Raw genomic sequence first — 26,240 nt, forward strand, 5'->3', positions numbered from 1 at the left:
AAGCGAGAGAGAGAGAAAGAAAGCGAGAGAGAGAGAAAGAAAGCGAGAGAGAGAGAAAGAAAGCGAGAGAGAGAGAAAGAAAGCGAGAGAGAGAGAAGAAAGCGAGAGAGAGAGAGAAAGCGAGAGAGAAAGCGAGAAAGCGAGAGAGAGAGAGAGAGAGAGAGAGAGAGAGGAGAGAGAGAGAGAGAGAGAGAGAGAGAGAAAGCGAGAGAGAGAGAGAAAGCGAGCGAGAGAGAGAAAGCGAGCGAGAGAGAGAAAGCGAGCGAGAGAGAGAAAGCGAGCGAGAGAGAAAGCGAGCGAGAGAGAAAGCGAGCGAGAGAGAAAGCGAGAGAGAGAGAAAGCGAGAGAGAGAGAGAAAGCGAGAGAGAGAAAGAAAGCGAGAGAGAGAGAAAGAAAGCGAGAGAGAGAAAGCGAGAGAGAAAGCGAGAGAGAGAGAGAGAAAGCGAGAGAGAGAGAGAGAGAGAGAGAAAGCGAGAGAGAGAGCGAGAGAGAAGCGAGAGAGAGAGAAAGCGAGAGAGAGAGAGAAAGCGAGAGAGAGAGAGAAAGCGAGAGAGAGAGAGAAAGCGAGAGAGAGAGAAAGAAAGCGAGAGAGAGAGAAGAAAGCGAGAGAGAGAGAAGAAAGCGAGAGAGAGAGAGAGAGAGAAAGCGAGAGAGAGAGAGAGAGAAAGCGAGAGAGAGAGAGAAAGCGAGAGAGAGAGAGAAAGCGAGAGAGAGAGAGAAAGCGAGAGAGAGAGAAGAAAGCGAGAGAGAGAGAAAGAAAGCGAGAGAGAGAGAAGAAAGCGAGAGAGAGAGAAAGAAAGCGAGAGAGAGAGAGAGAAAGCGAGAGAGAGAGAGAGAGAGAGAGAGAAAGCGAGAGAGAGAGAGAGAAAGCGAGAGAGAGAGAGAGAAAGCGAGAGAGAGAGAGAAAGCGAGAGAGAGAGAGAAAGCGAGAGAGAGAAGAAAGCGAGAGAGAGAGAGAGAAAGCGACAGAGAGAGAGAGAGAAAGCGAGAGAGAGAGAGAAAGCGAGAGAGAGAGAGAAAGCGAGAGAGAGAGAAAGAAAGCGAGAGAGAGAGAAGAAAGCGAGAGAGAGAGAGAAAGAGAGAGAGAGAAAGCGAGAGAGAGAGAAAGCGAGAGAGAGAAAGCGAGAGAGTGAAAGCGAGAGAGAGAAAGCGAGAGAGAGAAAGCGCGCGAGAGAGAAAGCGCGAGAGAGAAAGCGCGAGAGAGAGAGAAAGCGCGAGAGAGAGAGAAAGCGAGAGAGAGAGAGAAAGCGAGAGAGAGAGAGAAAGCGAGAGAGAGAGAAGCGAGAGAGAGAGAAGCGAGAGAGAGAGAAAGCGAGAGAGAGAGAAAGCGGAGAGAGAGAGAAAGCGAGAGAGAGAGAAAGCGAGAGAGAGAGAAAGCGAGAGAGAGAGAAAGCGAGAGAGAGAGAGAAAGCGAGAGAGAGAGAGAAAGCGAGAGAGAGAGAGAAAGCGAGAGAGAGAGAGAGAGAAAGCGAGAGAGAGAGAGAGAGAAAGCGAGAGAGAGAGAGAAAGCGAGAGAGAGAGAGAAAGCGAGAGAGAGAGAGAAAGCGAGAGAGAGAGAGAGAGAGAAGCGAGAGAGAGAGAGAAGCGAGAGAGAGAGAGAAAGCGAGAGAGAGAGAGAGAGAAGCGAGAGAGAGAGAGAGAAAGCGAGAGAGAGAGAGAGAGAGAGAGAGAGAGAGAGAGAAAGCGAGAGAGAGAGAGAGAGAGAGAGAGAGAAAGCGAGAGAGAGAGAGAGAGAGAGAGAGAGAGAGAGAAAGCGAGAGAGAGAGAGAGAGAGCGAGAGAGAGAGAGAGAGAGAGAGAGAGAGAGAGAGAGAGAGAGAGAGAGAGAGAGAGAGAGAGAAAGCGAGAGAGAGAGAGAGAGAGAGAGAGAGAGAGAAAGCGAGAGAGAGAGAGAGAGAAGCGAGAGAGAGAGAGAGAGAGAGAGAGAGAGAGAGAGAGAGAGAGAGAAAGCGAGAGAGAGAGAGAGAGAGAGAGAGAAGCGAGAGAGAGAGAAGAAGCGAGAGAGAAGAGCGAGAGAGAGAGAAGCGAGAGAGAGAGAAAGCGGAGAGAGAGAGAAAGAGAGAGAGAGAGAGAAAGCGAGAGAGAGAGAAAGCGAGAGAGAGAGAGAAAGCGCGAGAGAGAGGAAAGCGCGAGAGAGAGAGAAAGCGCGAGAGAGAGAGAAAGCGCGAGAGAGAGAGAAAGCGCGAGAGAGAGAGAAAGCGCGAGAGAGAGAGAAAGCGCGAGAGAGAGAGAAAGCGCGAGAGAGAGAGAGAGAGAAAGCGCGAGAGAGAGAGAAAGCGCGAGAGAGAGAGAAAGCGCGAGAGAGAGAGAAAGCGCGAGAGAGAGAGAAAGCGCGAGAGAGAGAGAAAGCGCGAGAGAGAGAGAAAGCGCGAGAGAGAGAGAAAGCGCGAGAGAGAGAGAAAGCGCGAGAGAGAGAGAAAGCGCGAGAGAGAGAGAAAGCGCGAGAGAGAGAGAAAGCGCGAGAGAGAGAGAAAGCGCGAGAGAGAGAGAAAGCGCGAGAGAGAGAGAAAGCGCGAGAGAGAGAGAAAGCGCGAGAGAGAGAAAGCGCGAGAGAGAGAAAGCGCGAGAGAGAGAAAGCGCGAGAGAGAGAAAGCGCGAGAGAGAGAAAGCGCGAGAGAGAGAAAGCGCGAGAGAGAGAAAGCGCGAGAGAGAGAAAGCGCGAGAGAGAGAAAGCGAGAGAGAGGGAAAGCGAGAGAGAGAGAAAGCGAGAGAGAGAGAAAGCGAGAGAGAGAGAGAAAGCGAGAGAGAGAGAAAGCGAGAGAGAGAGAAAGCGAGAGAGAGAGAAAGTGAGAGAGAGAGAGAAAGCGAGAGAGAGAGAAAGCGAGAGAGAGAGAAAGCGAGAGAGAGAGAGAAAGCGAGAGAGAGAGAGAAAGCGAGAGAGAGAGAAAGCGAGAGAGAGAGAGAGAGAGAGAGAGAGAAAGAGAGAAAGAAAGAAAGAAAAAAAGAGAGAGAGAGAAAAAGAAAGACAGACAGAGAGGAGAGAAAAAGGAGAGAGAGACACGCACAGAGGAGAGAAAAAGAGAGAGAGAGAGAGAGAGACACGCACAGAGGAGAGAGAGAGAGAGAGAGAGAGAGAGAAGAGCAAAAGATGAGGCCTTTCCCAAACCAGGAAGAAAATCAAAGGACAGAAAGACAACGACAAGGGAAACGACATACTGGTCTGAGTTGTCTGCTACACTTTCCAGTGGAGGTCTGTGTGACCAATAAGATCATCCCCAAATATTACGTGTTAAAATATTCTACAGATGAGGAGAATCATCCCTACAACAGAGTCAAGATTCAAATCCAGAGAGTGCAGATTATGCTGTTTGAGAGAGTAACTTCCACCCAGCTGCTCCTTAGTGTCTTTTCCCATTAACCCACGACATTGATGGCCCATTTGGTGAATTAGTTTGCAGAGTACCAGTGATAATAGTCTGCTGTTGGTCTGCTCCATAGGAATGGGAGATTGTTACTGTATGCAGTCAGCAGGTGGCACCAGTGTGTCACCCTCCTCAAAGCCATGGACTGATTGAGGCCAGTCTGAACTCCAGGATTTCCTGCTTAACTTCTGGATGCTACGCAAGTAAACACAACAAAATCAGACAGACTTTCGGACAGGAGAGAGTCTGGCTGCAGCTCATGGACTAGATATGTAACTGGGGAGATTTGGGTAAAAGAGTATGCGTGGGGCCCCTTTTGTGGAACAGTGGTAATGTTCAAGTCCCACCTGCTTCACAACTGTGTAATAACAAATCGCTGAATGGGTTATTTGGAAATACACATTAAATAAGAAAGAAAGAATCAAAGTGCAAGAGAATGTGTGCAAGAGGAGATTGTGAAGAGTAGGTTCAGGTGGGGTTGAGTCAGAGCCATAGATAAGTACAGCACAGAAAAGAGGCCCTTCGGTTCATCAAGTCTGTGCTGGTCAAAAACAAGTGCCTAATGGCTGCACGGTGGCTCAATGGTCAGCACTGCTGCCTCAGCGCCAGGGACCCGTGTTCGATTCCAGCCTCAGGCGAATGACTGAGTGGAGTTTGCACATTCTCCCCGTGTCTGCGTGGGTTTCCTCCAGGTGCTCTGGTTTCCTCCCACAGTCCAAAGATGTGTAGGTTAGGTGAATTGCCAGTAGGAAATTGCCCATAACGTCCAGGGATGTGTAAGCTAGGTGAGTTAGTCATGGGAAGTGCAGGGTTACATAGTTAGGGTAAGGGGTGCGAGTCTGAGTGGATGCTGTTCAGAGGGTCAGTGTGAACTCGATGGACTGAATAACTTGCTTCCACACTGTAGGGATTTTCTATGAAAACTATTCTAACCTCAATATCATTGTGGAGACAATGGATCCAGTCTGATGTTTGAGAGTGGTAGGGGCTAGATAGAGAAACAGTGGACTGTGATACTGGTCCTGGCCGCTCGCTCCAGGCCAAACACAAAAGTCCCCCTCAGGCCCCATACTTAATTGTGTGTTCTATAAACCGGAAACCTGATCAGAGAGGGGTCAGATGGCAATTCGACAACAGGGAACTTCACTTCCAAAGCTAAATCTGGCCCCTACTCTAATCCAACAAGGAGCTGAGAGGCAGAACGATCACCCCAGTCAACAACCTCCCATCTAGGATAACAAAAGCAGAAATAGCTGGAGAAACTCGACAAGTATGACCGTTTCTATGGAGAGAAAGCACAGCGAGCATTTCAGGTCCATCACCACTCTTAAAGATCCTTCTTCAATTCTGACTGGACCTGAAACTTCAACTCAGTTTCTCTTTCTACAGATGCTGCCTGACTTGCTAAATTTTCCCAACTATTTCTGTTTTGGTTTCTGATTTCCAGCATCCGTCGTCCTTTCGGTTAGTAAGTTTGCAGATGACACCAAAATTGGAGGTGTAGTGAACAGTGAAGGAGGTTACCTCAGAGTACAGAGTTCAATGGGATCTTGATCATAGAGATGTACAGCATGGAAACAGACCCTTCGGTTCAACCTGCCCATACCGACCAGATATCCCAACCCAATCTAGTCCCACCTGCCAGCACCTGGCCCATATCCCTCCAAACCCTTCCTATTCATATACCCATCCAAATGCTTATTAAATGGTGCAATTGTACTAACCTCCACCACTTCCTCTGGCAGCTCATTCCATACACGTACCACCCTCCATGTGAAAATGTTGCCCCTTAGGTCTCTTTTATATCTCTCCCCTCTCACCCTAAACCTATGCCCTTTAGTTCTGGACTCCCCCATCCCAGGGAAAAGACTTTGTCTATTTATCCTATCCATGCCCCTCATAATTCAGGTGGGCCAATGGGCTGAGGAGTGGCAAATGGAGTTTGGTTTAGATAAATGTGAGGTGCTGCATTTTAAAAAGGATTTTTTCCCCCTCTTTCCCTCTCAGATGCTACCTCAGTAAATAATCAAGAGACAATTAAAAGCACAAAAAGCTACAGGGATCCTGTCATGAGTGTAATTTTGCCTTCCTTATCCATGGCTGTAATGAAACACAAGATGCAAGAGCCTCTCTCTATGACTTACCTTCCTTGCCTTGATAGTGGACATCTACACAGCTGTTGTTTGTGTAGAAACACTGCTTCCAGATGTCCGTGCAATAACCCTTGCTGCTCCACCAAACCTGGGAACAAAATAAAAGCACACGGTCACAACCCTCAACACACTGGAGCATCTCCAGCGAGTCTTACTGAAGGACAGGTCATGTCTTTGGTGACTGTATCGGAGAATTCTGTATGCAGAATCGGAGGCTCTCTTTTTGATGGGAGACAAATGGAATGGCTTTCTGCTTCCACAAAACAAACCCACTTGAAAAATCCCTGGCACCTCTAGATCCAACCCCCAACAAATGAAATCGGCCCAATCGTGGCCTACTCATTAGCACCAAATCAATCTGGAAGCATCCATTTCCTGCTCTGTGCCCTTCCCCCTCACACCCCTCAAAGCAATGGAGGTTCCTGCTCAAGAAGATGGGTTGTAATCCGGAAGAATTGAAAACTCCCGAGGAGTAATCGGAAGGGAGCTCAACCACCTTTTTAATCCAAGGAAGTGGGGGAGGGGAGGGGACTCGCAGACTTTTAGGTCAATGTCCAACACTAGTTACCTCCTCCCAGGATCCCTTCTTCCTATCCTCATGGGCAGAGAGTCAGGCAGAATGAGGCAGAGAGGAAACAGACAATTTGGTTCAACTTGCCCAGGCAATATCCTGAATTAATCAAGTCCCATTTGGCCCAATCCCTCTAAACCCTTCCTAATCATATACCCATCCAGAATGCCTTTTAAGTGCTGTAACTGCACCAGCCTCCACTTCCTGTGGCAGCTCATTCCATACATGCATCACCCTATGTGTAGAAAAGTTGCCCTTTAGGTCCCTTTTAAATCTTTCCCTCTCACCTTAATCCAATGCCCTCTAGATTAGATTAGATTAGATTCCCTAGAGTGTGGAATCAGGCTCTTCAGCCCAACAAGTCCATACCGACCCTCCAAAGAGTAACCCAACCAGACCCATTTCCCTCTGACTAATGCACCTAACACTATGGGCAATTTAGCATGGCCAACTCACCTGACCTGCACATCTTTGGACTGGTGGGAGGAAACCGGAGGAAACCCACGCAGGCACAGGGAGAATGTGCAAACTCCACACAAACAGTTGCCACAGGCTGGAATCGAACCAGAGACCCTGGCGCTGTGAGGCAGCAGTGCTAACCATTGAGTCACCGTGACTGGTTGGTGATGTCATTTCAGTCTATCCAGCCTCTCCTTATAACTCAAACGTTCCACTCCCAGTAACATCCTGTAAATCTCTTCTGAACCCTCTCCAGTTTAATCATGTCCTTCCTATAACAGGGCGACCAGAACGGGACACAGTACCCAGAAGAGGCCTCACTAATGTCCTTGACAACCGCAACATGACGTCCTAGTTCTGATACTCAAAAAGGTCTGAGCAATGAAGTCAAGCATGCTGAGCGCCCTCTTGACCCCCCTGTATACCTATAATTCAAATTTCAAATAATTGTGAACCTGAACCCTACGTTTCTCTGTTGTATGACACTAGTCAAGGCCCCACCACAAGTCCAGCCCTTGTTTGATTTACCAAAATGCAATACCTCCCAATAATCCGAATTAGACTCCATCTGCCGCTCAGGGAAATAAATACTGATGTTTTAAAAACAGTTCACATTACAGAAGAGGGAGTGCTGGGAAGAGGGAAAATGCAACATTTTTAGGTCAAAGTCCAATACTAGTTAGCTCCTCCCAGGCCCGGTCCTTCCAATTCTGATGGGAAGAGCACACCATGTGACGTAGGTAAGACCTGAAAGGGTTAACTCACTTCACACAACAGCCATATAGTGGATGCATCAGCTTACAAGAGAAGGCTGGGATCATTAAGAAAGAGGCGAAAGTGAGGACTGCAGATGCTGGAGATTATAGAGTGGAGAGTGTGGTGCTGGAAAAGCACAGCAGGTCAGGCAGCATCCGGGGAGCAGGAGAATTGACGTTTCGGGCAAAAGCCCTTCATCAGGTGATTCTCCTCAGATGCTGCTTGACCTGCTGTGCTTTTCCAGCACCACATGCTCGACTGATTAAAAAACAGCAATGTTTCTACATGGTAGTTGGACCCAGTTTCCAGAGTTTGGGGTCCTTGCCTATTTCAAGAGGGCCATCGTCCCTGTGTCTAAGAAGGCTCATGCAGCATGTCTCAATGGCTACTGCCCAGTGGCCCTAAGTTCGGTGGTCACAAAGTGCTTTGAAAGGCTGGTCACGGCATTAATCAACTCCAACCTCCCCACTACTCTTGACCCACTCCATTTTGCCTATCGAACCAACAGATCCAGGTCAGATGCCATATCACTTGCCCTTCATACCTCCTTAGAACATCTCAACACCAAGAATCCTACTTATTGAAGGCTGAACTATAATCAACACTATTATCCCCTCGAGACTGATTACTAACCTTAGTGATCTCGGACTAAGCCTCACTCTCTGCAACTGGATCCTTAGTTTCCTGGCCCACAGGCCACAATCAGTGAAGATTGGGGTCAATAATTCATCCTCACTAACACTCAACACTGGAGCCCCCCCCAGTGGTACGTACTCAGCCCCCTACTGTACTCACTGTATACCCATGACTGCGTTGCCAAATATCAGACCAAATGCTATTTACAAGTTTATTTAGACTCTCCTGTGGACGCCAAGAGGCGGGACCATCTCCCAGCTGGACATTTGTCCAGCTGACTCTTCCCCTCCTCCCTGTAGGGGCTGATGCTTCTTGCTGTCCAGTCACATCACAGAGCAAAGACGATTCCAAACTTACATTGTGGGCTGTGGAGATGATGAGGAGGATGATGGCAGTCAGATGCAGGAGGAAGATCGAGGTTAGCAACAGCAGCATGACGGATTCGAGGAGTTGTCTTCAAACAGAGTCCGAGAGTAATGCTGTGAAGAAGAGAACACGTTCGGGTCAATTCACACAGCTGTGGAATGGAACAGATTAGGCCAATTCAAGAAACAGAACAGCTCAGCAGGTCTGGCAGTATCTAGGGAGAGAAATCAGAGTTAACATTTCAGGTCCACTGACCCGTTATCAGAACTAACGGCAGCTAGGAAAAAGGATTTGTTTTTTTAAAACGCAGAAGATAGGGTGGGGAAAGGGAGTAATAATACAGCCCAAAAGAGAAAGAAGAATGGTTGGACAGAGAGGAATGGATAATGATTCGCCTGGGAGACTGAATAACTACAAATGGGGACAGTGGGGTTGTGTGTAATAGCAGATCATGTGACAACAAGACCTGATATGTGGAAGTTGGGGTAAGGTACGTCAAGCCCTAAAATTGTTGAACTCTATCGAGTCCAGATGGCTATAGAGTTCACAAGTGGAAAACGAGGCGCTGTTCTTCCAGCTTGCTCTAAGTTTCACTGGAGCACTGCAGCAAGCCAGAGAGAGAGATGTCGGCCAGGGAACAGGGTGGGGTGTTGGAAGGGCAGGCAACTGGAAGCCTGGGGTCTTTTCTGCGGACAGAATGCAGACCCCATTCTGTGAAGCATTCATCCAGTCTGTGCTTTGTCAACTTTTCCAGGTCTGGTAAACAACCCATGACTGAGTGAGCCTTTGCCAAAATCCCAGGTAACATCCAACAAGGGACTGGTGTAAGAAGCCAACATTTTATATCTAGGCAGTAGAGGGAGGAGATGGAAATGTGTTGCCGGAAAAGCGCAGCAGGTCAGGCAGCATCTAGGGAACAGGAGAATCGACGTTTCGGGCATTAGCCCTTCTTCAGGAATGAAGAAGGGCTAATGCCCGAAACGTCGATTCTCCTGTTCCCTAGATGCTGCCTGACCTGCTGCGCTTTTCCAGCAACACATTTCCATCTCAGATCTCCAGCATCTGCAGACCTCACTTTCTCCTCAGTAGAGGGAGGAACACCCCGAGGCCCAGTTTATTGTAACTGGTGACTTCAATCAAGCCAATCTAAGGAAGGTGTTGCCCAAGTACCAGCAGAACATTACCTGCCCCACCAGGGGCCCAAACATTTTAGACCATGGCTACACCACTATGAAAAGATGCCTACCGCTCCATCCCCTGCCCTCATTTCAGGAACTTCGATCACAATGCCGTGTTTCTTCTCCCGGCTTACAGGCAAAAGCTCAAGCAGGAGACCCCCCCCGTCATGGATAGAGGTCCAGTGCTAGTCGCAAGAGGCAGAGGATCAACGCTGGTGCTGTCTAGAATTGGCTGATTGGCCTATGTTCAAACAGTCTGCACCACCACCACCACCACCATCACAGACTTTAGCAGCAAGTGTGTGGAGGACTGTATACCGAGGAAGTCAATCCGGGGGGTTCCCCAACAGGAAACCCTGGATGAATCAGGACATACAAAACCTGTCAAAAACCAGGTGTGAGGCCTTCAGATCAGGAGACCCACTCAAATATAAGGAATCCAAGTACGACCTTCACAGAGCCATTCAGACAGCCAAGGACCAATACCAATCCATACTGGAGACCCAGACAGACACCCAGCGACTATGGCAAGGACTGAATGACATCACAGGTTCTAAAAGGAGACAGTGCAAGATAGCAGATGATGGCACATCCCTCCCAGATTGTCTCAATGCCTGCTATGCTCATTTTGAGCAGAATTTCGGCAGAGAGCTAACACCTATTCCGACAAGTCCTGACGAACCTATCCCAACAGTCACTGCATCAGAAGTCAGATTCATTCGTGCAAATCCAAGGAAAGCGATGGGACCAGATGGAGTACCAGGCCGTGCACTCAGAGCGTGCGTAGATCAACTGGCAGCGGTCTTCTCAGACATCTTCAACCTCTCCCTGCAGCTGGCCAATGTCCCTGCCTGTTTCAAGATGGCCAACATCATCCCTATGCCTAAGAAGGCTCATAAGGCATGTCTCAATGACTACCACCCAGTGGCCATAACTTCGGTGGTCATGAAGGCTGGTCACGGCATTAACCAACTCCAACCTCCCCACTACTCTTGACCCACTCCATTTTGCCTATCGGACCAACAGATCCACATCAGATGCCATATCACTTGCTCTTTACAGCTCCCTAGAACATCTCAACACCAAGAATCCTACTTATTGAAGGCTGAACTATAATCAACACTATTATCCCCTCGAGACTGATTACTAAACTCAGTGATCTCGGACTAAGCCTCACTCTCTGCAACTGGATCCTTAGTTTCCTGGCCCACAGGCCATAATCAGCGAAGATTGGGGACAATATTTCATCCTCACTAACACTCAACACTGGAGCCCCCCCAGGGATACGTACTTAGCCCTGTACTCACTGTATACCCATGATGGCGTTGCCAAATACCAGGCTAATGCTATTTACAAGTTCACTGATACCACCATTGTTGGTCGAATCTCAGATGGCAACAAAACAGACTACAGATGGGAGATGGAAGATCTGGAAAAATGGTGCACTGTGAACAATCTAGCTCTCAATGCCAGCAAAACCAAGGAACTCATTATCGACTTGACTTTCGGCAGGATGTTACTCATGCCCCCCGACACATTAACAGCACAGAGGGGAACGAGTGGAGAGCATGAAGCTCCTGGGAGTGGTCATCCACAACAAGCTTTCTTGGACTCTTCATGTGGATGCGCTGGTTATGAAGGCCCAACAATGTCTCTTCTTCCTCAGGCAGCTGAGGAAATTTGGCGTGACGGTGAATACCCTTGTCAACCTTTATAGGTGCACCATCAAGAGCATTCTGTCTGGATGTATCACTACTTGGTATGGCAACTGTACCATTCAAGATCGGAGACAGTTACAGAGAGTGGTGGACTCAGCCCGGATAATTACAAAGGCCAACCTCCCATCTATAGTATCCATCTACCAGGCCTGCTGTCAAGGAAAGGCTGTGAGCATTCTCAAAAGATCCATCCCACCCTGGCAATGCTTTTCTGCAACCTCTACCATCAGGGAGAAGGTACAGAAGCCTGAACACACACACCCCTGTCGGTTTTGAAACAGTTTCTACCCTACTGTTGTTAGAATACTGAATGGACTCTCAAACTCTTAACATTCGCCTGTACCTGCGTTTTGGGTTTTGCCACTGTTTACCTATTATTTACCATCTATGCTACTTAACTCTGTGATCCACCTGTATTGCTCGCAAGACAAAACTTTTCACTATGCCTCAGTGCATGACAATAAATTCAATTCAATTGTGACACAGTGGCAGTGCCCCTATCTCTAGACCAGAATCTCTGGGTTCAAGCACTAACTCAGTACTCAATGATCATAGAACCATTGTCACATCACAGCCAAGCAGACAGATTATTGATCTGTAAATCCCTCCGACGTGTCTACGATGGTCAGCAGGAGGGACAGGATTTCCTGGTCTGCCTGAACCCAGAGTGTTAGCTGCTGCATAACACGCTCCCACAACTTCAAACTACACCCCACACGTAAGATCGCACTCGGAGCAAGAGGGGGCCCTTGGCTCAAGTCTGCCACACACAAGCCAGACTGTGCAGCTTCACATTGGTCTAGCTATCCAACCATTGTCCATAGCTCCATCCATCCATCTTGCCATGCCCATCACTGTTATAGCAACAGGCGTCAGATGCAATATGATGCAGATGCACCCATTTCCACCCACAGTCCAAAGATGTGCAGGTTAGTTGGGTGAGCCATGGTAAATGCGGGATTATGGGGAGGATTGTGGGGGGTTGGGGAGGAATTATCTTCAGATGGTTGGTGCAAATTAAGACCATAAGAGTGGAATGAATGGCCTCTCTCTGCACTGTACAGATTCTATGAATATGAATAACTGACACTACCAACAATACAGCTGGTGTTCTCCCCATTATCTAAGCTGCAACTGAAATGGAAATACATATGTAAATACTACAGCTGTGTACTAGATCTCACTGCACACACTGACTAATTGCTGGCAGGGGAGGGTGGATTAGATTTTAATAGTTTGGAATTAATTTAACAGATGCTTCAAAGATTACTGTGGACACCAGTCAATATTCATAACAGGAACTGTCCAGAAAGTCAGCAGTGTCCGAGACCCACAGAATGATGGGTCAGCCACTACCAAGAATATTACCCTATGGCTACGACCCAACAACCACCCACATGCGTAAATGCCGTGTCAAATTCTGCGATTAAAACTGATTAACTTTGGTATCGAGTTCGAATGATGTCACAACATGAAGCAAGAACGACAGAAAAACAAAGGAAAGAAATGTCAATTCTGCGGACTCCTTTGACCAATCGGAACAGTCTGTAGTGTTGCGAGTGACAGACCTGGGGTAGCTGCTGGCTAGATCAAAACAGGGGCTGGATAAAGGAGCAGAAAGTGGTGTTTGGACATCGGTTAGAGACCAGGGAGGCTTCCCTCGATCTTCTTCAAAGGTGACTCACCACACCCCTCATCCACAGTGTGGTGCCACCTCACTTCAGTCAAGAAAACCCACCACCTTACCTCATGTTTGGTCTACATTGGGCATATGCCCTTCAATGATGGGAAGACTGCCTTCCAAACATCTGGCAACATACCCTGCCACTACAAGGAGCTGGTTTTGGACAAGATAGGATTCCAATCTCTATAGAATCCAGTACTCAACGAAACTGGGGGGGGGTGGGGAGAAAGAGTGAGAGAGAGAGTAAACAAACTTAAGCCCTTCGTAAGCACCTTAAAGCCCACACCCAAGGTTCGGATGTGGAAGCATTCATTTACTGGGTGCTGCTGTGAAAGAAGTAGATAGTCATCTCGAGAGAGATTTTTGGAGTCCTGGTCCCACTGAGCCAATCAGTTCACTCGATGGAAGCAGCACAGACACCAATAAAACGTCTCCTCTCCTCAAAAACAGAAGAGAGTAGCTACTTCCGCATTAGCGTGAACATCTGTACAACCCACTTTCAGTGGTTAGCACAACTGCCTCAGTGCCAGGGGTCTGGGTTCGATTCTACCCTCAGGCGACTGTCTGTGTGGAGCTTGCACGTTCTGTCACTTGTCTGTGGGCGGGCTCCTCCAGATGCTCCAGTTTCCTCCCACAGTCCAAAGATGTGTGGGTGAGGTAGATTGGCCATGCTAAATTGCCCATTGTTTTGAGGGGTATGCAGGTTAGGTGGGGTAGCCATGGGAGATGAGAGGTTACAGGGATTGGGGTGTGGGGGAAATACTCTTTGGAGGATCAGTGTGGCATTTTGCAGTTATTTCAGGCAGATAGGCCCATGGATTGGAAAGATGAAAATGGAAGGCATGAAAAATGCTATGTCAGCTCGAATAGTGGATCTGGAAGTGAACAAACCCAGGGAGAGCAATGATGAACTTTTGAACAGTTCAGAAAATAAAAGATACCAAGTTAGAGGGCGTATCTCATCAAGATCAAGAAATTCAATCCATATCAGGAGCAGAAGCCCATGTGATTTGGGAAGTCTTAAGAGGGCATGAGCAAACTAGAAGATAAAGTTAACAAAAATCATGCCAAACAAGAATTTTAAAAGTTCTATAAAAGAAACAACCAACTCTAAGCCAGAGGTGGATTTGTTTGGAAAAGGAGTCTCATGATAAAACTTATAAGGTGAAAGCAAGTCTAGCAGCACAAGGCTTTTGCAGAAAATCTGGGAACTGGGCGTAAGAATAGATTCCTATACTGATGACTGGAAAAACAACTTTGAAATGTTTCATGGCTTAGTAAGCAACAGACGCTTGAGAGAGTATAGATCATTGATGTTAAAGCTGAATTTCTAGTGAGATCAGCTTAAAAAGGGAAGTGCTTTTTCAAAAGAGGCACCAAATATTGCCAGGACACAAAGTTAAACAAACATGCATCTGTCAACTAATGTGATATCTCTAGAGTTTGGTACTTCTCAGTAAGGCCCAATCGGATTACGATTGGGCTATCTTCAGACCATGCCAGGTTTTACTGGCACCATGTGGAGCAACGTTCAGGCATCTTTATGATGCCTGTAGATAATTTTTCATGGGGTGGGAGCAATGAATTGGAAACCATTGGGATAAATGGGCTTAAAGCAGAATTCAAAATTGCAAGTCAGGCTTTTAAGCATGTTGCATTGGGAATCAAACAGAATGGATCAAGTATCACTTTGCATTAGCAATCTTATTTGGAAAAGAGAGAGCGTTGAGCTCATTGTTAATAGTGAAAGTAGGGCCTCAGGAAAAATTACAATTGCTTCCAAAGTTGAAATGGAGGAATTACAAAGTCTAACCAGACAGCTGAACACCCAAACAAGGCCAGATGCCAGAGAGAGAGTTGGGTACGACAGTAAAACATTCCAAAGAGGAAGGTATTATTTGAGTTAAATAAAATTGAAAGAATTTAAAATGGAGTACTCTGTTTTGACGTTTCGATAACTACATCACCAGGTGTAGACAGGGTAGTTAAGAAGCCTTCATTGCTCAGACCTCCAAATACAGGAATTGGGACGTCGTGTTGCGGTTGTACATGATGTTGGCGAGGCCTCTTCTGGAGCACGGTGTCCAGTTCTTGTCTCGGTTATAGGAAGACTATTATTAAGCTGGAGAGGGTTCAGAAAAGATTAGCCAGGAATGGAAGGTTTGGGTTATTGGTAGAGGCTGGATAGAATAGAATAGAGTGGAATGGAAACAGGCCATTCAGCCAACAAGTCCACGCTGACCCTCCAAAGAATAACCCACCCACACCCATTCCCCTATTATTCTACATTTAACCCCGACATATGCACCTAACCTGCACATCTCTGAACACCATGGGCAATTCACCCAACCTGCACATTTTGGACTGTGGGAGGAAACCAGAGCACCTGGAGGAAACTCACGCAGACACAAGGAGAATGTGCAAGCTCCATACAGACAGTCACCCGAGGCTGGAATCGAACCCAGGTCCCTGTTAACCACTGAGTCACCAAGCCGCCCAAATAAGGGATATTGAATAGGCTGGGACATTTTTCACTGAAGTGTATGAGGTCGGGGGGAGGGGCCTTAGAGGTTTTTAAAGTCGGGATGAATATAGAAAAGACGAATGGCAGATATCTTTTCCTTACAGCAGGGGATTTCAAAGACTGGGGGGCGGGGGGGAAAACATATTTTTAACGTGAGAAAAGAAATATTTTAAAAAAAAAGGACATGAAAGGCAACTTTTTTTTAAATTTTACACAGAGGGTGGTTCATATGTGGAATGAACTTCCAGATGAAACTGCAAGTACAGTTACAACATTTAACAGACATTTGGACAGAAGTATGAATAAGAAATGTTTGGAAGGATGTAGGCCCAAGCACAGGCAGGTGGGACAAGTTTAGTTTGCAATTATCATCATCAGCATGGACTGGCTGGAATGAAGGGTCTGTTTCTGTGCTTTACAACTCTGACTATATTAGAAGGTGCCTGGAACATGAAACTAGTTATTTTTAGAGGTGCTCCTTATGCCTCTCTCACGCGTTCTCAAATGCAGGAGGGTTTTTTTTCCCCCTTGTGAGAAATATCACCCTTCGGTTTGAGAAGCTCAAAAGAATAGTAAAAGTAGCAGAAACCCTTCATCTTAACATGGTGGCAGCAAGGCATTTTCGTCGCAAAAAAGCTTTGGGAATTCAATTCTAAAAAAGGGGCTACATTGACAAGTTACAACCATGATAACATCCACTCAACAAAATGTGTGAGTGAGAAAAGACTCATGATGAATATTGCAGCTTGAAAACAGAGGACTCTCCGAATGGAGAAACATCAGTGGCAGATTGCTTCATAAAGAGGTTATAGGTAACTACTGGACATACTGGAAAAAGAATGAATGCTTGGAATTTTAATGTCAAAAAAAATACCATCAGCATATTTATTTTTAATAAATATATACATTTAGAAGAGGGGATCTGTTATCATCAGCTATTATCTGAAGGAGATCAAAGGTTTGAAGGAAAAGGTGATGGATATACTGTGAATTGATTGGGTGTGAATTGGTTGTATGAATATGGGATGCTATTAATCAGTGGGATGAAAGTTTTATGGAGTCTGTATAACTGAAATAAAGCCATGACTATAAATATGGACATATATTCTGAAATAACTGCACAGAGGCCAGTATCCCGTCACCAAGTCATCCTTTATTTACACAAACATAGTACACAGAGTGTGGCTAGCCAGCTCGCAGTCACTACCCTGAATGGTTGAGATTCAAAATCCCCTGCTTATTGGTCAGCTAGGGCTTCCTGATTGGGTTGTTAACCTAGACCAGTCAAGGATTTTGCAGTTAGCAAGGTCCACCTGATTTCAATCACTACAACTTCCATTCAAAAACATGATTTTCTAGTCTTTACCAAAGCTGGAGTCCCAGTGGGCTTAGGATAAAGGCTGGGAGTGTAGGCTGGGTAGGAATGCAAAATGGGGCGCATGGAAGTGACCAAGTGATAGGTACAAGGTGGGGTTTTGGGAGATGGGAAGGCCAGGGATGAGTGTCTTCTCTCTTCAACTACTACTGTCCACCCTATTGGAAGGCTGAGAGTTCAATGGTGTTGGGTTCTGACAAAGGGAATGTGTTCTCTTTGCACCACCTAGTGGTGTTTACAATAAACACAGCCTCTCTTCCCAATGATTTGGGAGATGCCGGTGTTGGATTTGGGTGTACAAAGTTAAAAATCACACAACACCTGGTTATAGTCCAAGTTCCACCCCAACCCAAAAAACAAGGTCCTGTATCATTACTTGCTGCAACAACACTTTTCCCAAAATTCCCATATTTTCCCAAAGGGATAACTTCACTTCTAAAACTTCTGAAAATAGAGATTCCAAAAGCGTTGCAACCTGAATGGCAGAATTTGCAGTAAAATTCAACTTGTTCCTACACAGTGTGTTCCATTCAGTACCTTTTTTGTTTGTCACCTGTACCCTATTATGGGATTGTTATCCTGCATGTGTGTGCCAAAGAGTTACACATGAGAAATGTACAGAGGGTGAGGAGGAAGCACTTCAGTCTGACCGCCTCCATTGTAATCAAATCCAGATTAATGATGGAGTTAGACCACTGTATTCCTGAACACAGGCCATGGGTTAATGGCTGTCCGAAATCATTTGCAAGTGAAATATTCTATTCAAAATTCTTCTCAATGCAGCAGCCTTCAATTGGACTAGAATTACCGACTGCTTTTACCCACAGGGCTTTAACACATCTTGGTGATTTCCATTCCGTCTCATCAGGTGGTAGTAATGAAGGAGTGTCGCTCCGAAAGCTAGTGTGCTTCCAATTAAACTTGTTGGACGATAACCTGGTGTTGTGTGATTTTTAACTCTCTTCCCAATGAATTGCTTAATCAAGGTCTGTACATCAACAGATGAAATTCCAAACAGAGTCACATTGGATTCAAAACATTCTTCCTTCATAATGGTGCCAGACCTGCTACGTTTCTCTAGCACTTTGCTCCTTTATTTCAGGATCTCCAGCATCTGCGGGACTTTGGTTTTACTGTATTTGAAAATCAAGACTTATTCAAATGCAAACGGCTGAAAAGAAATCAAAAAGGAAGTGAAATCCAACAGAGAACAGCAAAATTTGCAATTGAGGACGAGGAGAGACGGAATGGAAATCACTAGATGTGCTGAAGCCCTGCGGGTAAAAGCAGTCGGTAATTCTAGTCCAATTGAAGGCTGCTGCATTGGGAAGAATTTTGAATAGAATATTTCACTTGCAAATGATTTCGGACAGCCATTAACCCATGGCCTGTGTTCAGGAATACAGTGGTCTAACTCCATCATTAATCTGGATTTGATTACAATGGAGGCGGTCAGACTGAAGTGCTTCCTTCTCACCCTCTGTACATTCCTCATGTGTAACTCTTTGGCACCACATGCAGGATAACAATCCCATAATAGGGTACAGGTGACAAACAAAAAAAGGTACTGAATGGAACACACTGTGTCGGAACAAGTTGAATTTTACTGCAAATTCTGCCATTCAGGTTGCAACGCTTTTGGAATCTCTATTTTCAGAAGTTTTAGAAGTGAAGTTATCCCTTTGGGAAAATATGGGAATTTTGGGAAAAGTGTTGTTGCAGCAAGTAATGATACAGGACCTTGTTTTTTGGGTTGGGGTGGAACTTGAATGTAGGAAGTGGAAGACGTCCAACAGCTCTTCAAGACTACACATCCATTCAATAAGATCACGTCTGACCAGTGACTTAATATCTACATACCCACCACGGTTCCATTAGTTACAAAAATAAAAACTCAGATTTAAAAATCAATTGATCTAGCATCAATTCCTTTTCAGAGAAGTAGTTCCAAATTTCTACTAGCCTTTGTGCGCAGTATGGATTCCTAATTTTACTCAAGATTTTTTTTAAAAATAAAAAAGGTATCTGCACCCTCCTTGTCCTACAGTCCCCCAGCAGCAGCAGAAATAGATCTGCAGAGGGAGCTTTGGTTTGTATTTTATCAATTACTAGAAGTGCTACTCTGGATATGATGTTCAGGGTAACAGCTGTATCACACCAAGGAGACGCAAATGCTATGAAAAGGGGCATTGGGGTAGGGGGTTGGGGGAGGGGGGCGGTGCGGAAGGCAAGACCACAAAGCCAAACCACAAGAATGTAAAAGATTTTTGACAATGACCGATTGGACCTTTCCAGCAACACAAGCTCAGCTTCCTCACGACTTCAAGCGAGTCTGAAGATACTGCATTAGAAACGTGGCCTCGATAACAGAATCGGACATGACACTAAATCTTTGCAGAGAAAGATCTCATAAAAACCTTGAAGAAGAATGACCAGACAGACTATCTGTTCTGTGGAACATGGATGGCACCACAGCTCAACAGTTAGCACTGCTGCCTTATAGCGCCAGGGACCCAGGTTGGATTCCAACCTCGGGTGATTGTACATGGGCACATTCAGTGTCTGCGTGGGTTTCCTCCCACAGTCCAACGTTGCGCAGGTTAGGTGGATTGGCCATGGGAAATATAGAGTCACGGGGATAGCGTAAGGGGCTGAGTCTGGGTTAGATACCCTTTGGCTCTTGCTGTTGAAGAGTTTTGGCTTGTACTCGCTGGAGTTCAAAAGACTGGAGTAGGGGGAGAGGGTGTATCTGATTGAGGAATACAAAGTGCTAAAGGGGATTGATAAAGTAGACATTGTCCCACAATGGATAGCATCTGTTCAGTCTCGAACAACAGGTCATAGATATAGAGGGAGAGAGGAGGTAGGTTCAAAACAGATGTGGAGAAACCCCTTCTCCCAAAGGGTTGTGAATATGTGGAACTCACTGCCCCAGAGTGCAGTGGAGGCAGAATCGATCAACAGATTCAAGAACGAACTGGGTAGGTTTCTGATGAAAAGCAGGAATAAATTAATTATGGGGAGCAGGCAGGAGTGTGGAGTGGAGACCAGGATAAGATCCACCGTGGTCATGTTAAATGGTGGAATGGACTTGAAGGGATGTATCACCTACTCCTGCTTCAAATTCTTACGTTTCCGCACTGCAGGGATTCTAGGAGTTGCTTGAGGCAGGAGTGTTGGCAAGGGAAACTCCTGTTATTGAAAATAGAACCAAAACCGATCTTTTATATCCACTTGAGAGGGCAGGAGCCTGTGTCACAGTCAGTGGGTTATAGGACAGGAGTGGATATGGTGTTGCTCACTTCAGGGTTTCTCTCAGTCAAGATAATGCCTGAAAGAACAAAGTATAAAGCAAAATATTCTCTAGATCACTGCATGCAGCTTATCAAGCTATCAGACTGGCCCTGAAGCTATAAAAATCAAACACTTCAGGAGTTTATTCAGCCCATCAAACCCATACTGACTCTTCGTGCTGCTCAACTGCTCTTTTCTCCCAGTTCTCTCTCCCTCCCCCTTTTTAAGCATACCCGAACCGCTTTTGAACATTCCATTCAAATCTGTACCACTCTCACAGCAACACAAACCAGATGGTGACTATGATATCTGGAAAGTCTCACTTAGCAACCTTGCTCTTGTATTAGACACCCACTTCCCATAGATAACTGGATACTTCACAATCTCTTCAAGCTGTCATCTCCACAAATCGGTGAAGTAATTCAGGCTCCCATTTAGAGATTTGGAGGAAACATTGACATGGCAGTGATGTCACTGGGCTGGTAATCTAGAGGAGCAGCAGAATTGACATTTCGGGCTTAAAATCCCTTCATCAGGGATGACCAAGAGCTTCTGCTCGAAACTCCTGCTCCTCGGATGCTGCCTGACCTGCTGTGCTTTTCCAGATCCACACTCTCTACTCTGACTCTCCAGCATCTGCAGTCCTCACTTTCCCCTTGTAATCCAGAAGCCCAGGTTACAGTTCTAGGGCGGAGGGTTCAAATCCTATCCTGACAGCTTTGGGAATTTCAATTCAATGAATAAATCTGGAATTGAAGATCATGGTGACAATGTCTGCTATTATTGATTATTGTGAAAACCCATCTGGTTCGCTAACGTCCAATACCTGGCCTGGTCTACACAAGCTCTGGGCCGCTCAGTGGTTAGCACTGCTGCCTCACAGTGCCAGAGACCTGGGTTCAATTCCCACCTTGGGCAACTGTCTGTGTGGAGTTTGTACATTCTCCCAGTGTCTGCGTGGGTTTCCTCCGGGTGCTCCAGTTTTCTCCCACAGTCCAAGGTTGTGCAGGTTAGGTGAATTAGCCTTGCTAAATTGCCTGTAGTGTTAGGTGCATTAGTCAGGGGTGAAGTAGGGGAATGGGTCTGGGTGGGTTGCTCTTCAGAGGGTCGGTTTGGACTTGTTGGGCCGAAGGGCCTGTTTCCACGCTGTAGGGAATCTAATCTAATCTAAATCCTTTTAATTTCAAGCACATACGGTTAATAAAATCATGAAGGGTATAGATAAGGTGAATGGTAGGTATCTTTTCCCTAGGATGGGGGATTTCAAGACTAGGGATCAGATTTTTAACTTGAGAGGAGGGGAACTTAAGATGAGGGGCACTTTAAGAAAAGCATTTAGTCCACACATGAATCAACTTCTTGAGGAAGTGGTAGATTCAGGTACAACATTAAAGACATTCAGACAAGTACATGAATAAGAAATGTTTGGAGGGATGAGTCAAGTGCAGGCAGGTGAGACTAGTTTAGTTTGGGATTATCGTCGGCGTGGACTGGTTGGAATAAAAGGATTTGTTTCCGTGCTGTATGATTATCACAAATGTACATATATTTTTGTATAAATATCATTACAGTATATTTGCTGTACATAGGAGGCCAGCGTGGAGGTGCAATATCAGATCACACATGTAGAAGTGACAAGAAGCCCCCCCCAATCTAAACTTGGCCAAAAGTTAAATCTGTGATAGTGAATGTTGATGTTTGAGTCAGAGAGGTGACGGACAAGTGTGACAGAACCGGTCTAATCTCACTAAGTCGGGGAGAAGACCAGAATCCCAGTGTAAGAATAATATGGAGACATGTGGAGCAGGCCAATGTTTGTTTATCAAAAACAGGACAATGGCCAACACCTGTACAGCTGTTAGTCACAAGAGTGCTATAGGGAACTCGAAGTACACACATGGCTGCCATCACTGTCATAGGCAATGTAATCACTCTCTCCAATATATCCTATCAGCACCTCATGTATACTACTGTGTGCTCTGGAGGGAATATTTACCTTGGCAGTGCAACGAGCTACACATCACACTAACCATTCCTCAGGAGCTCTGCATCCCTAAATTGCCTTCCCTTGGATTGGAAAAGAGATTGGAATCTAAACAGGTCTAAATGGAGGAAAATAGTGACCTCTATATTTTGGTTCATCCTTCTAAGAACCTGCACACGTCACTGACCTCAGTCAAGGCAAAGCTGTCTAATGGCATTGACATGGAGATGGGGTGGACAAAGTCAAAAATCACACAACACTGGGTTATAGTTCAAAAGGTTTATTGAAACTGCAAGCTTTTGGACCCCCTGTTCCTTTCTCACGCAGTGAGAGAGAATACATTGATCTTTTACTATAAATTCTATGTCCAAAGAGTCATACAACATACACAAACGTATTGAACAAACCTAGTTGGCTATTAAAAAAAACAAAAATATCGGTTAGAATGGAGGTGCAGGTTTTGAGTAACTAATATGTATCTGCAAATTCAAATCTGCACATGCAAATTCACCCCATAGATTTATATGAATGTGTGCGCGCATGAGAGAGTGCATTTGAGAAGGAGTGTGTGTGTGTGAGAGAGTGCGCATGTGATTGTGTGCGCGCCTGATAGAGAGAGCCCGCACACGTGAGGGAGTTAATGCGCGTGAGAGAGCAAGAGTGAATATACTGTGTTTGGGTCACCTCTAGTGTGATATAAACCCAGGACCGTGGTGGAGGCAGTTCTCACTGGTACCGAACATGGCTATCAGCCTGTGTTTGGCAAAGCAAAGCATTGTTGCGTGTCCCAAAGTCCATCTTGGAGGATGTCTATCTGAAGGTCAGAGGCTGAATGTCCTTGAACGCTGAAGTGGATGTCATCAGAAGCGGTTTCATGGTAGCAGCTTCCTCACGATCTCCCTTAAGGGAGCTTCACTGACCTCAAATTTTCGGACTGAGATATGGTGCTATATCCAATAGCATTTCACACCAGTGGTATTTGTAAGACACTAAAAGGCAGTACTCCCAAATGAAAGTTTGCACGCTTGGTCTGTCCACTAGCTGGAGATCTAAAAGCCCTTGCAAAGAATCTCTCTTGGTCGTCCTATAAAGAGGAGTCCAAGAGATAGGATAACCTAATTTGTCTTTCTTTTTGTACTGAGTTAATGATAATTCTTCAAAGTCTCAGGATATTTTATCACATGAGAAAGGTGCTATATAAACATAGAACAAGGATGCTATGTTATACACAGAGAACTTGTCTGGGCTGCATTATAAAATAGTTGTGTCAGAACAAGATGGGGAGGGGGCGCAGGAGTCCTTAGGTGTCAGTTGCTTTCCTGAAGACTGGCTTTCTTCCCTAAAAAAGGAGAGGTAAGCACAGGCTCCCACCATGTCTTGCAAGTGTCAGCATAACTGATACTACCATGAATGGAACACACAAAAAAAAAGGAGGACAGACAAAAAGACTAATTCTACTCCATTTCCAATGTATTTTCCTTGGAAAAAGAGAAGGCCAAGCAGAGACATGACAGAATTGTGAGGGAGAGGGACAGGAAGATCCTGTTTCTCTTGGCAAAGGGTTCAGGAACCAGAGGTCACAGATTCAAGTTAAAAAGGCAGAAGATATTTTATAGAGGGAGGGTGAGAGTCATAGAGATGTAGAGCATGGAAACAGACCCTTCGGTCCAACTTATCCGTGCTGACCAGATATCCTAAATTCATCTAGTCCCACCTGCCAGCACCCAGCCCATTTTCCTCCAAACCCTTCCTATTCATATACCCATCCAGATGCCTTTTAAAATGTTGTAATTGTACCAGCCTCCAGTACTTCCTCTGGGGGCTCATTCCATACACACACCACTCTGTGCGAAGAAGTTGTCCCTCAAGTCTCTTTTATGTCTTGCCCCTCTCACCGTAGATCTATGCCCTCTAGTTTTGGATCCCCCCACATTGGGGAAAAGACCTTGTCTATTTACCCTACCCATGCCCCCTCATCATTTTACAACCTCTATAAGGTTACCCTTCAGCCTCTGACACTCCAGGGAGAAGCAGCCCAACCTATTCAGCCTCTCCCTATAGCTCAAACCCTCCAACCCTGGCAACATCCTTGTAAATCTTTTCTGAACCCCTTTCAAATTTCACAACATCGTTCCTACGGAAGGGAGACCAGAATTGCGCGCAACATTCCAAAAAAGGTGGCCAAACCAACGTCCTGTACAGTTGCAACATGACCTCCTAACTCCTATACTCAATGCACTGACCAGAGGAAAATATACCAAACACCTTCATTATCCTATCTACCTGCGACTACTTTCAAGGAAATCCAAGGTCTCTTTGTTCAGCAACACTTCCCAGGACCTTATAATTAACTGTATATGCCCTGCCCTAATTTGCCTTACTCCAATGCAGCATCTCACATTTATCTAAATTAAACTCCATCTGCCAATCTTCAAACCTTAGCCCATCCAAAGGTCCTGTTAGACGCGGAGGTAACTTTGTTTTGGTTAAGTGCAGAGGATGATGTGTTTCTAGATTTCACTTAAAAACCAAAAGAACCGCAGATGCTATAAATCAGAAACAAAAATGGAAGCTGCTGGAAAAGCTCAGCAGGTCTGGCAGCATCTGCGGAGAGAACTCAGAATTAACGTCATGGGTAAAGTGAACCTTCTACAGAACTCGAAGGAAAGGTTCAGATGAAGGATCACTCGACCCGAAACGTTAACTCCACTGCCCTTGCCCTTCCAGATGGAAGTGATTGCGGGTTTGATAAGGTACTGTCTAAGGATTTTTGATGAATTTCTGAAGTGCATCTTGTAGACAGCACATTGCTGTTACTGAGCATCAGTGGCGGATGTGGTGCCAAATCAGGAAGACTGCTTTATCCTGGACGTATCCCAAACCAGACTGTTCCTTTTTGGGTCCGCCTCATCTCTGTTCCTACTGCATCCAAAGTTGACTATTGTTTGAATCAGAGATTCTAATTAACTCTTTTGTTGACACATTAAGTGTACAGAAAACTGATCTCTACATTACTGTGCTCCTATACAGCCCTTCCATTTTTCTCTTAATCTTGACAGTATATGACTATTAATGTCATAGTTACATCTCATATGCTTTCCCTTATGACACACCAATCTGGAAAATTAATACTCAGGCTGTATGTGTAGGCTGTTCTTAATTTCCCAGTGGAGCAAAACCTTTGGAACGCATTGCTGGTAGATCTAGTATGTGTACTGATACTCCACAGAATGTTTTTTAAAAAAAAAAAGTCCTTGACTACAGAAGGAAACTGCGTCTTATAAAATGGAGCAACAGTTAGTGTTTACATGGTCAATTTGATCTTTTGGCCTGTTTTCAGTATAAAAACTGATTAAAGATAGGAGATCATTTTTCCCTTATTGACCTGGGACATTTCCTCTCTTTTTCCTTATATTTAAAAACAATAATCACCTGGCCTTGTGTTTAAATTTGTGGCAGCCGTTAAAAGCAAAAGCACATTGCAGCAAAGGTAAAAAGGTAATTAATATATGAGCTAGCCTGCCATAGTTTTATGTATAATTGTGTTTCTCCAGGGATCCCCCTTTCATTGGGAGGGGGGGGGGGGGGGGGGGGGGTGGAGAAAGGGGAGGGAGGAGGGGCAAGAGCAGGAAAGTACATGCACTGTGTTAGGGACAAGACCTTAACCCCCTCAAAACATGTCAAGGTGACAGCCTTAAACCCACTCTTTAAAATGAAACAAAGGCAAGTGTGAGGCATTGAGGTCCAGATGCAATTCGATTGGTCAAACTACTAGGCTTGAAGCAAAAACACACTTAACTCAAACACTACAGTTAAAATACAAACAAACAAGATAGATTCTGAATAACAACTGGGTGTAGGTTTGCTCGCTAAGCTAAAAAAGGTTTGTTTTCAAATGTTTCGTCACCACACTAGGTAACATCTTCATCTGGAGGCTCACTGAAGGTGTTACCCAGTACGGTGACGAAATGTCTGAAAACAAACCTTCTAGCTCAGCGAGCAAACCTACATCAGAACCTCAACCTGAGCGACAAATCTTCTCAGAACAACTTAAACTTAACAGAATTACTAAACAGCAACTGTTCCAATACAGTAACATCCCACACTCTTGCAAAGGCAAATAGATTATCCCACATGCCAGTCCAGCAGAAGGAAGAGAAAAACTCACTGTCTTATCCGGT

General features: G+C 45.5%; 1 protein-coding gene across 1 annotated transcript in view; it reads right to left on the bottom strand.

Moving 5' to 3' along the window:
- Positions 1 to 26,240, bottom strand: part of LOC122542275 (peripheral myelin protein 22-like) — a 57,211-nt gene that overhangs the window by 14,282 nt on the left and 16,689 nt on the right. The window contains exons 2-3 of the mRNA XM_087978328.1: positions 8,294 to 8,415; positions 5,506 to 5,602 (exon numbers count right to left, since the gene is read on the bottom strand). Of these exons, the coding sequence (XP_087834454.1) occupies positions 5,506 to 5,602; positions 8,294 to 8,371 (175 nt within the window). The 5' untranslated portion in view covers positions 8,372 to 8,415. The remainder of the gene's footprint in view (positions 1 to 5,505; positions 5,603 to 8,293; positions 8,416 to 26,240) is intronic.

Source organism: Chiloscyllium plagiosum, unplaced genomic scaffold, assembly GCF_037043375.1.
Source record: "Chiloscyllium plagiosum isolate Xiang-an unplaced genomic scaffold, Cpla_swu_hap1 HiC_scaffold_33, whole genome shotgun sequence".
NCBI lineage: Eukaryota > Metazoa > Chordata > Chondrichthyes > Orectolobiformes > Hemiscylliidae > Chiloscyllium > Chiloscyllium plagiosum.